Source organism: Rhizopus microsporus (genome assembly GCF_002708625.1).
Source record: "Rhizopus microsporus ATCC 52813 unplaced genomic scaffold scaffold_7, whole genome shotgun sequence".
Taxonomy (NCBI): domain Eukaryota; kingdom Fungi; phylum Mucoromycota; class Mucoromycetes; order Mucorales; family Rhizopodaceae; genus Rhizopus; species Rhizopus microsporus.
This window is the reverse complement of record NW_019671922.1, coordinates 249,478-260,036: the sequence shown is the minus strand read 5'-3', so window position 1 is coordinate 260,036 and position 10,559 is coordinate 249,478. Positions and strand designations below refer to the sequence as shown.

Here is a 10,559-nt window from a genome sequence, read left to right as displayed (position 1 = left end):
TTTTTTAGGGAGGACTGTTCTTCCATATGAAGTTTAGGATTTATTAAAAGGTGCATGGGTTTGTGATCGTCATCTCATTACATAGTAATTTGAAAGGTAGGGATTTTCCATACGGAGCAGTGTGTGTATAAGGGAAGGTCCGTCTTTGCTTATATTTGATGGGCGGGATGCATAATGGTTTCATCTGTAAATTAGACTTTGAAAGCATTCAGAGCTACTTTTTTGAAGGGGAGCTTGGCATTCTATATATAAACAAAATAGATATTATGTCCTCATATGTTAATAACACCATAATGATACCATCTTTTGTTCTCTCTCATTTTGAAAAAGGGGGTCATAAGGGAACATGTTTTTAATACAAATTATACATATTTATGTATGTGGATTTATTTACTTTAAAAAAAAAAGTAGCACACATATTTACAAATTTAAGAGTTCCAGTCCTTTTGTGCTTCACCCTTCTTCTGTTGGACCTTGTTACCAGCTTCGCCAGTAGTATTACCAGTAAGAGAGTTAAAAGCACCCTTCATAGCACCAGCAGCTTGATCCATGGCGCCCTTAACATAACCAGTGACATTGGCAGCAGTTTCTTGAACGTTGCCTGCACCTTGTTGAGTTTGGCCTTCAGACTGCATACGTTCGTTGCCCAACATGTTTCCGGTACCTTCCTTTACGTTACCCATGAATTGGTCTTTCTTTGCGTCAGTTCTTGAGGGATTCATTTTGTAGTAGTAGTAATAATAGATTTGAAAATAATGAATTTTTTTGCTTGACAATGGGTCTTGTATTTATACCTTTTTCTTTTGTAAAGTGATGCATGAATTTCAAACGTCATGGCTTAATTTAAGCTGTAAAAGGCAATTGCGTACACCCCATATTATTATTTGTAGTTACGTCATGTCGATATCAGAGTAGAAGAAATCCATTGTACGCTTGTCATGATGACGATTGAATATTATGGTGAAGATTTCTATTTGGAAAAGAGCTACTATGGATTATTATTATATTCCATAGACAGGAACAATTGGGAATCATTGGCTTATACCACTTGATGTTTTTTTTTTTTCTTTTTCAGTCAGCGTCTGGTCTGAGCTTGTCTTTACTGTTTAAAAACGAGAATAGTCCAGGATATGCATGAAATACGCTCAAACGACGCTTTTACAAGACCAGACCATAAACTTGCTCTGATTTAGCTCCAGCCCTAGTTCTTTTGTAAGTAAGACATTAGACAATGTCTTGTCAAGGTCTCCCTCCATTTGTGAATCTGCGAATGCTTAAAGGATGACGGACATTTAATTTTGATGTTTTGACATTACGGCACGTTCGCTTATCTTTTACTAACGTGGCTAACGTTCGATCAAATGCCTAAACATCTTGCATGATGGAATGATCTTCGACTAGAATTGGCTTGTTTCAATTATAAAACAAGAGCGAAAGGGGTTTTTCTCTATAATAAATCAAGGCTTTCTTAACCCACATGAAATAGCTTGTTCTATGACTCAATCTATTGATCTCTCTCTATCATCTTATATTCGGGTTATCCACCTATTTTGGAAATCACTTCAAGATTAACAAACAAAGGGGTAATAGTTTAAATTGATAGAATTAAACGAATGCATCATATTTGTTAGAAATTCTTGATACATAAACATAAAAGTCAAGTTAAACCAACGTGTCGCAATTATACAGATTTGGATAACGTCTCCGCTCATTCAGGGAAAATGGTTGAAAAGTCTTTTTTGAAATTCTTGTTTCAAAGAAAAAAGAAACCCAGAAAAAAATTTTTTTTTCTATTCTCGATTTGCCTTGGAGACAACAAGACTGGGTCAAGTGAGAAGGGAAAAAGTATCGAATGGGAAAATAGTTTCTATTGGACAAGAGTTGCAATATGCAAAACTTGATAAATGTAAAATGTCATATCAGCTGAAAGTCCTAGAAAGAGAGAGAGCGCGCGCGCATAGACGCATAAAAGGAAAAAAATAGAAGCGTTATTCATTGTCACTTTAACGTTCTTTTTTTAGGCTGCACGGGACCCCCTTTTATTAATATGACTATATAGTTTCAAAGAGAAAAGAAGGTGGGGCATTCATATCAATTCGCGTTTTTAGATAAAGTCAGGTTTGATTCAAGATAGTTGTCTAGGAAATACAAGTGGAGTATATTTTGCTGAATGAGAATTAAAACGGATCCAAATAGTATTTGTTTGGACAGGTGTCAGTCAAAATCTGATTAAGCTAAAGCTGATTTGAAAAATCTTTTTTCTACTCACATTACAAAACCTCGCAAATGACCTTTCCCCTATTCTAAAGACGCATATATATGAGCCGAATTAAATCTAGTCAAAAATATTTTTTTCTTTTTTCTTTTTTTCTTTCTCTTTCTTTCTCTCTTTCTTTCTATTTTATTTCTTTACACTTTTCATATATATTATAATTATGTCAAGAAGACAAAAGAAACAATTAGATGAACCAATTGATCCAGAAGAAGAAGAAGATGAGGATGATGAGTTAATGTCTGAAGAAGAACACTCTGTCAGAGGATCGCTTGACTGTAATACGGGATCTAAAAAAAGAAGAAGGACTGTAAAGAACAATAGAGCTGAATTTGAATCAAGTAGTCATGACGATAATAAGGTACCTATATTCATTTCAAGCTATTCTCCTGTTTACACATTTTTTAAGTCAATTCACAACAGTGATGATGAATTGACACTTTATGATTTGAAAAAACAATTAGATACTACATCACTTCAAATACAACACATGTCAAATGAAATGTCTGAATTAGCTAAAGAAGTCTCTAATATTAAACAATTACTAATCGACATAAAGAACACTGTAAAAAGAAGCATTCAACATAGTACATTAATCCCATCATCAACGTCATCTATTTCTACTCACGACGGTGTGCAACAACAATTACAAGAAAATGATCTACTCATACCCGCAAAATTTGCCCCCATTCAGGGACCATTTCCAAAATACACCCAGATGGATAGAACACTACCTAGGCCCTCTGCTAAAGAGGTAGCAGAGACCTTGGGAGGAAAAGAACATAGTCTTCAGTTTACTTCGAATCTTTATGTTGATTTAATTGAAAAAGTGCTGGGTCCACAAGAAGAGAATCAACATTTAGATTATAGAGCAATGGTCAAGGAAGCAATCATGATCACCAAGGCAGTTGTATCTCATGTAAAGGAAGCACACCGGATTGACCCTGAGCTTAGATGGAGTTATATTGATCCAACCGTCAAATTGGAGACTTACAAGATATTAGAAAGCGCAACTGAGCATCTACTGCCTCTCAAAGTCTGTCTCGAATATTGGGGAGCACATGTATTGATCAGTAACTTTTGGGTGAAGCGGAAAAAATACAACAAGAAACCAATGAAGGATACGCCTTCACCTACCAAAAAACCAGATATTTCACCTTTTAGTATTCCATTTTTAACAAATCAATAGGGAATAAACTGCAGAAAGAAGTATATATATATATTTGTAATGGTAACTTTTTTTTTTGGTGAACCGCGGCAGCTTGAGTTAACTCAAATGCATGAACGGCAATTCTTTGTATTAAATGTTTGTGTATATGACGCTGCATAGGCCGGTTCTCTGCAGTATTTACCAAATGATTGGTCGTCAAAACAAAGAGAAAGAAAGATAGAGAGAGAGAGAAAGGGAGAAAGAGAAGTAAGGGCAGTGGGTTTGTGCAACAAGACAAGACTTTTTGTAATCTCTTGGTTTTTTTATTTATTTCTTCTTTCTTTTTCATAGACGCATGTTTGAATTACGGTCCATTAAATTTGCATTTGGCCTTGCTTTACTTTTTATCTGCCTCTTTTCATTATATACGCTTCAACAGCGTACGATGACAGCACCAGACACAGACAGTACGAAATGGAAATTAAAAGACTACGCTCAGCCACCACCAGATATATTGGCAGCCATAGACAGAAATACGATTACCGAAAGAATGCAAGGTCAGAAGAAACCATTAAACATCTTGCTGATAGCCGTCGTCAACACAGGCATGATGAATTACACACTCAACTGGATAGAGTCCTTGAAACGCACGGGACAAGACGACAAGTACTTGGTATTTGCCATTGACCAAGGCGTGGTCGATATCATGACCGAAAGGGGATACGAACAACATGTCACTTTGATTCCAGCCGATTGGTTCCATCGTCCGCTCGACTCCGGGTTTGCTCGTTGGAAAACCAATAGCTACCTCCCGATTACGCACGCGAAGACACTCGTGGTCGAGCGACTGCTTTATTTTGACATGACCGTTTGGTTTACCGACGTTGACATTGTGTTTCTAAGCCCACACATTCGTGCGACCATGCTTGCACAGATGGGCGGCCGAGACATGGTCTTTAGTCAAGAGATTGATCAACGAGTGATCAATTCAGGATTCTACATGATGCGGCCCACCCTTGCTTCCAAACGGCTCATGGGCCTTGTCATCCAAGGTCAGGACGATACGCAGGTGCTGACACAGCAAAAGGTCATGAACCGAGTCCTTCGATCGGCTTTTACCCGAGACTTTATGAAATGTCCTTACCGTTTCCTTGACATGCTCTTATTTCCTAATGGATGCGATTACTTTAGAAAAAACCTTCCAAATAAGCTTGGCATACAACCTCTCATGCTTCACGCCAATTGTCTCATCGGCGACAAGAAAAAAGACGCACTGGCCAAAGAAGGCATGTGGTATCTATAGTTTTCTATTTTTGGCGCACTGATGTTATTGTTACACAGGCTTGATGTGCCTAAATCAGGAAGATGGTATTGTAAACAATAGAAGGAGTTTCTTTAAAGTCAATTGAAGCTGTATTTTTTATATTTTTTTTAAATAAACCATATATTTTTGAATGTATAAAGCTCCAAGTAAAGAAAGAAACCTGGGTATAAGGACCAGTAGTGACTGGCGACACCGTCCAATATCTCCATCCAACAGTACGTCAACGCCGGTACGCTCAGCAAGTCCCAACATACCAAGTCCTTTACCTCGCCCAGGTCGACAAAACACAGCGCCTAAATCAGTAGCAGTTCTTCAGCAACAATGGCAACAACAACAACAACAACAACAAGAGCCTCCGTTGAAACCACCAAGGTATCCCTTGACAAGACGAGTGTCGAGCGAAATAAAGTATATACCTGAAAGCACCAACGATGTCGAAGTGATTTACGATGATGATGAAGGCGATGACGTCGAAGAGGAACGTATGGTTGTCATTCAGGATGTGAGGTCAAGGTCACCAAGTATCCATCGAGGCTCGACAGGATCTGTTCAGTCCTATTTTGGTCAAGAGTTTCGAGTCGTCAAGGAAGGTTGGATGTACCGTAAGAATGGGCTAATGGTAAATATAATAAAAATTATAACAAAGAAACAACATCACTAAGTATGTATTGCAGCAGTGGAAGCCTGTTTATGCAGTTGCTAAACATGGAAATTCTGTTAAACCTGGTGGACTCTATCTCTACAAGGATTCAAAGGTAAAGAGAGCAACGTTTAGGGTGCTATGTAGCTTATTCTTGAAAAACAGTGTACGCATCATATCCAAACGTATGATATGAGCGAAGTGCTTGAAGTATCGCCTCGTGCACAAGAGTATAAGCCAGGCATCAAATGGGAGATTCGAATGCTAGTGAAAAGAGATGATGTCACTTTAGCGACTGACGATATGACTTCAAGAAAAGATTGGATCGATTCGCTTACGTCCATCATGGGCAAGGTCTCTCTGGCGACGCAAAACGAGCTCACGTCGCGTATACAGACGTCCGAACAAATGAACCGGGACCTGCAGCAGGTCGCAGAAGAACTAGACACAGAGAACCATCAGCTGAGAGCCCAGATTGAGAGTCTGAAGGAGGCTGCGGTCAAGAAAGAGCACCAGTTTCAGCAAGAGATCGAGTTGCGAGAGGCTGAACTCAAGGAGGCTCTAGAGAAACAAGAGAGACTATTTAAGAAGGACTATCAGGCAAGAGAACAGGAACTAACAGCAGAGCTCGATCGTACACGACAGGCTTTGGAAACCAAGTGCGAGATATATGAAAGAGAAGCAAAGCAGTGGCGAGCCAAGTATGTTGAACTCGAGACAAGGCAAGGTCGTAACATGGATACAGATGAAAAGAAGGTAGAGATGCTTGAAATGGAGGTGCGCAAGTGGCGTCATCGTGTGAGTGAGCTAGAGGAAAAGCAAGAGCAAAGAAAGACGTCTGAAAAGCCAACCGAAACAAATGTGACTGAAACGCTGTCTGATGTCAAGTTCAACCTGCAACTGCTTCGTGACCACCTCAGTCATCCTTCAAATGAGGTCACACCCACCTTGGATGAAATCAAGACAAGTATTCACAACTTATCTGAAACCTTGGAAGAGGCCAAGTCCAACTGGAAGCAGCTCGAGGGTGATATTGTCAAGTTGTTGGAAACTGAAAAGCAGAATGCAGAAGGAAAAGAAGCCAGTCAGAGGCACAGTCTGTCATTACTTGCTGACGATATTAACCATCTACGTGAAGAGCTGGTGGGCATCACTCTCGATTCAGACGAAGAAAAAGACAGCAAGAAGACACCTTCCCTGACAGAAAAGTTTGACATCCTGATCGATATGGTCGAAAATCTTCAGATTGGCCAATCTCGCCTTTCGTCGTCTTTATCTGAAAAGCCAAATACAGAGAAGAAACCTACAGAAGACTATCAAGAAAAACTGGACGCTTGGATGCAGGAGACACGCAACATGATCGAGTCACATCGTGTGCCTGGTTCAGACGTACAATCTCTCTACGACAAGCTATCAACAAAAATAGAAAGTGTCCTTATGGAACTGATCAAGTCTCAAGAACAGAGTCAAGAGGAACAGACAAAACATATCAAAACCATAGGCAATTATCTACAGTTAATGACAAATGATATACAGAATAGCGCCATACCTGACCTACCTGCTCTCTCGCAGCAACTCGAAGATGTCGTCGAGAGACTAGCAGTAACAGAGTCCCGTCTTTCTCAAGTTAATCCGGGCACGTCCATGGCACCATCCAACTGGACACCTTCACCACCTGCAGAAGAACTCAAGAATATGAGCGACGATGACAGGTTGACTCAACTCCACAATTTTGTCAAGAACACAGAACGTTTCATGGAACGCGCCTTGCTCGCGCTAAGTCGATATGAAGGTGGTAACTCCAACAGCATTGAAGAGATCATTCGTCGTGCTGTAAAGGGTGCAAGCAAACTTCAGATAGAACAGGTCATGGCACTTCAAGACCAAAATGTAGAAGAACGAAAAGAGATTGACAAAAAGATGCAACGCTATGAAGAAAATGCTCGCATCTATTTTGACAAGTCGATGGAGAAGATGCATTCTGATCTTCATGAGTTTACGGGCGTTATGTATGAGATGCTCGAACGACTCGTCTTGCAAGCATTGGAGCACGATCCTAGTTTGACAAATAATGCAGGTTCTGATGGACAACAACAGCAACAAAGATCGGTCCAAAGTGTGATCGATATTCATGCTAAGTTATCAGGCCTTAATCAAGCGTTGAAGGCAGAGATTGAAAAACTCGAATTAGAAAAACAGGGGTTAGAGACAAATGTTAAAAAGATGAGGCAAGACAGTAGAGAGCTTGAAAGAGAACTCGACAAAAAACATGCTGAGCTAAGGTTCATAAAGTCTGAATATGATCGTATGAACCAAGATATACAACGATCAAGACATGATGCAGCAAATCAATTAGCAAGAGAATTAGAACCTTTGATGCATCAGATAGCAAAACTAAAGAGAGCAGCTGGTGATAACATTATGACACCAGAGAATGACGATAGTGGATATACACATATGGCAGATGAAAGTGTAGGTTCTTGACATCTTTTATATAGATTTATACTCATTATAATTTTATAATTCAGTCTTCTCTTTCAAAGCATCCTTTGCCAGTAACACCAAGCAGACTGTCACGCTATGAAGATGAAGGAACAGAACGAAGACTAAGGTTTCCTAATCACCGAAAGAGTTCGTTTTCTTCACAGTCTTCAGAGAATACCGAAAACAAACAATACTATGATCAGCAATCTATAAAGTCACCTTTAATTGGAGCAAGAGATAGACCAAGAGGCAAGAGTCCTTTGGCAGGCTTCTTGGGACGTAAATAGTTTCTGTAACATGTTTATACTAATAAATAGTTCATATTTGTGCATACACTGATAAAAAAAGATAATTTCAGACAACAAATAATAATAAAAGAGAGCTCATCAGAAGCAAAAGAATGAATAAAGAAATAATTAGTAAATCAATTATTTACATTGATATTAAATACTTACATTATAAAGAAAAGAATTTATAAGAGAGAAAAAGAGAAGCAAGAAAAATGAGTAAACATATAGAGAGATTATTAATATCTTACCCGAAGTGTACTATGGATGGGCGGACGATAACCAGCCCGGAGAAGGCGGCGAGGAAAGAGAAGAGCACGGAAGAGAGAGAGTAAGAGAGAGTAAGAGAGAGTAAGAGAGAGAGGCCAAAGGAGCGGAAGGGGTTGAAGGAGTGGATGGATCAAACTTTGATAAGAACCAAATTACTCCCAGCTAGCACCGGTACGGGTTCGATTATGATCTATAATACTGCTTGTCAGTTTCTTACAAGAGTAAAGAATATAACATACCTTAGGGCTAACTAAGGAATAGCTGGTCTTACTTTGGTCCAAAGAAGAAAAGAAAAGAAAAAGAAGTCAAGATCAGATTACTTAAACAAATTCTCTAACAACTTTTTCAGTTACGTGTGTTATTAAGTGTTGACCACATTTGTTTTATACTCAAAAGTATCAAGCTCATTTATGTCATAAAGACATAGAAAATCAACTAAAGTGTTAATTGTTTTTGATCTTGTAATGTGCGCGAATAATTTTTAAAAAAAGTGTATCTTATTATAAAAAGCAAATATGTTTACCATTGACTGTGATGTATATTATGCTTTATTTACAGTAAAATAAGAAGTGGTGTTAATTACATGACTTTTCTTCTCTTGAAGCCAAGCATCATCTTTGATCCACTAGATGATGTCAAAGGCGATGCAGCAGGAGCAGCAGGTTTCATGAATAAATTCAGCTTTATTGGCTGCTCGCCTTCTCTTTTCAATTCTGTTGGTTTCGGTTCACGGTCTAAACCTTTTTCTTCTGCAAGCTTTGATGCCTTTTCAACCTGTTCCTTTAGTAATTCTTTTTCTCTTTCTTCATCATCTTTAGCAGCTCTTTCCATCTTTTGAATAGCAGCCTACGGAACAGAAAGTAATCAGTGTTATCGCTCTCTTTTGTATTTTGTTGTTTTTACCTGTTTGGCAAGTGTCTTTGGACTGTTGTCAACCCAAGCAATGTGTACACCTCGTTCTGTTTCATCTACTCTAAAAATACCAGCTCTTCCCATTTCTTTACAGAATTCGGTCAGTGTGTTCCATTTAGTTGCGTTCATGTGAATGTGATCTCTCTGTGCAATGTAATCCATATAAACTCTGTTCGCAAGGACTCTCTTCGTACCGTGCGACCGAGAGAGTAGACGAATAAAGTTTTGTTTGAATTCTTCAGAATAATTGCTAATGAACTTGCCAGGGTTTTGAGCTACAACCAACATTTGTCGTTGATGGGATTCAGACATCATATGACACTTGAAACCATTCTCATCTCGACACTGCTTTTCACATGCTTGACAATAGAATTTCAATTTTTGCAATCCCTTAGACTATATATTCTAGTGAGTTAGTCGTATGTTTACATTATTGTATTATTTATATTACCTTCATCTTGTTGCTAAGGTACTTTGGAGTACCAAACTCTGCTTTAGGCATATTGAACTAGTTTATTTTGTTATTACAGAAAAAGAAAAAAGAAAAAAAAGGAATGCTCCCACTATTATTATCATTAACCAATGTGTCTTTGTGACTTTTTATTTCAGAGCTTTCTATTGGTGAAGCTACATTCGAGGTTCTATCCTATAGGGTTTTAACAGAGTAACACTTGGTTGTTGTAAATCATTCTTTTCTTTGCTGGAATTGTACAATGTAAAATAAAATACAGACGAATTAAGATATAATAAACTGTATGCAGTCTTCTCTTTACTTTACTTTTTACTCTGTCTTTTACGCCTTTAAAAGATGAACTACTAGAAGGGATTCTATTGGTTTTTATTGACCTACATGTGTGTGATGATAATGATCATTTTACGCTGATCTTTGTACCAATGGGTTTGATCTCGGCGGTAGTCAGATCAGGTCGAATGTTTCTGGTCTTCACGAATGCAGTGTAATCAGGGCGTAATTTTTTCACTGTTATCAATGTGGTTCAGCCTTCCGTTTGTCCTATAAAAAAATCATGTTACTTGAGATTCTTTATGTACTGTCAAATCTCAAAATAGCGATGCTTGTGATATAGTCACAACAGCAGAGAAGAAATATAAATGCACGCAGACGAGCCTCTTTTAACAAACATACATCATCTTATATGCAGTCAGGATTATCTGTGGTCAATGAGAGTTGTGCATGACGCGTTGCATGATAATAAAGTGCA

The 10,559-nt window shown here is 38.4% G+C and overlaps 5 protein-coding genes across 5 annotated transcripts; 3 read left to right on the top strand and 2 right to left on the bottom strand.

The window, feature by feature from the left end:
• Positions 1-8: 8 nt before the first annotated feature.
• Positions 9-753, bottom strand: RHIMIDRAFT_280909 (uncharacterized protein). Its single transcript, XM_023612954.1, has one exon. It carries the CDS (start codon positions 720-722, stop codon positions 429-431), a length of 294 nt encoding a protein of 97 aa, XP_023466642.1. The 5' UTR covers positions 723-753; the 3' UTR covers positions 9-428.
• A 1,643-nt stretch (positions 754-2,396) lies between these two features.
• RHIMIDRAFT_291520 (uncharacterized protein) lies at positions 2,397-3,559 on the top strand. Its single transcript, XM_023613818.1, has 2 exons — positions 2,397-2,633; positions 2,682-3,559. The coding sequence occupies exons 1-2, from the start codon at positions 2,436-2,438 to the stop codon at positions 3,459-3,461; spliced, it is 978 nt and encodes a 325-aa protein (XP_023466641.1). The 5' UTR covers positions 2,397-2,435; the 3' UTR covers positions 3,462-3,559.
• A 104-nt stretch (positions 3,560-3,663) lies between these two features.
• RHIMIDRAFT_280907 (uncharacterized protein) lies at positions 3,664-5,071 on the top strand. Its single transcript, XM_023612953.1, has one exon. The coding sequence runs from the start codon at positions 3,868-3,870 to the stop codon at positions 4,723-4,725; it is 858 nt and encodes a 285-aa protein (XP_023466640.1). The 5' UTR covers positions 3,664-3,867; the 3' UTR covers positions 4,726-5,071.
• Positions 5,072-5,263: 192 nt separating this feature from the next.
• On the top strand, positions 5,264-8,021 carry RHIMIDRAFT_126574 (uncharacterized protein). The gene is made up of 2 exons (XM_023605479.1): positions 5,264-5,501; positions 5,552-8,021. Exon 2 carries the CDS (start codon positions 5,579-5,581, stop codon positions 7,868-7,870), a length of 2,292 nt encoding a protein of 763 aa, XP_023466639.1. The 5' UTR covers positions 5,264-5,501; positions 5,552-5,578; the 3' UTR covers positions 7,871-8,021.
• Positions 8,022-9,063: 1,042 nt separating this feature from the next.
• On the bottom strand, positions 9,064-9,841 carry RHIMIDRAFT_190949 (uncharacterized protein; the record flags this gene model as incomplete). The annotated part of the gene is made up of 3 exons (XM_023605943.1): positions 9,064-9,273; positions 9,331-9,735; positions 9,791-9,841. Coding segments are annotated over 3 exons (666 nt in total), but the record flags the coding sequence as incomplete, so codon positions are not given.
• Between the last annotated feature and the right edge of the window lie 718 nt (positions 9,842-10,559).

Bases quoted from the DNA above. Each gene is read 5' to 3' on its own strand.
- RHIMIDRAFT_280909 (XM_023612954.1), bottom strand. From the start codon at position 722: ATGAATCCCTCAAGAACTGACGCAAAGAAAGACCAATTCATGGGTAAC.
- RHIMIDRAFT_291520 (XM_023613818.1), top strand. From the start codon at position 2,436: ATGTCAAGAAGACAAAAGAAACAATTAGATGAACCAATTGATCCAGAA. The intron at 2,634-2,681 runs GTACCTATATTC...ACATTTTTTAAG, and splicing joins GTAGTCATGACGATAATAAG to TCAATTCACAACAGTGATGA.
- RHIMIDRAFT_280907 (XM_023612953.1), top strand. From the start codon at position 3,868: ATGACAGCACCAGACACAGACAGTACGAAATGGAAATTAAAAGACTAC.
- RHIMIDRAFT_126574 (XM_023605479.1), top strand. From the start codon at position 5,579: ATGAGCGAAGTGCTTGAAGTATCGCCTCGTGCACAAGAGTATAAGCCA.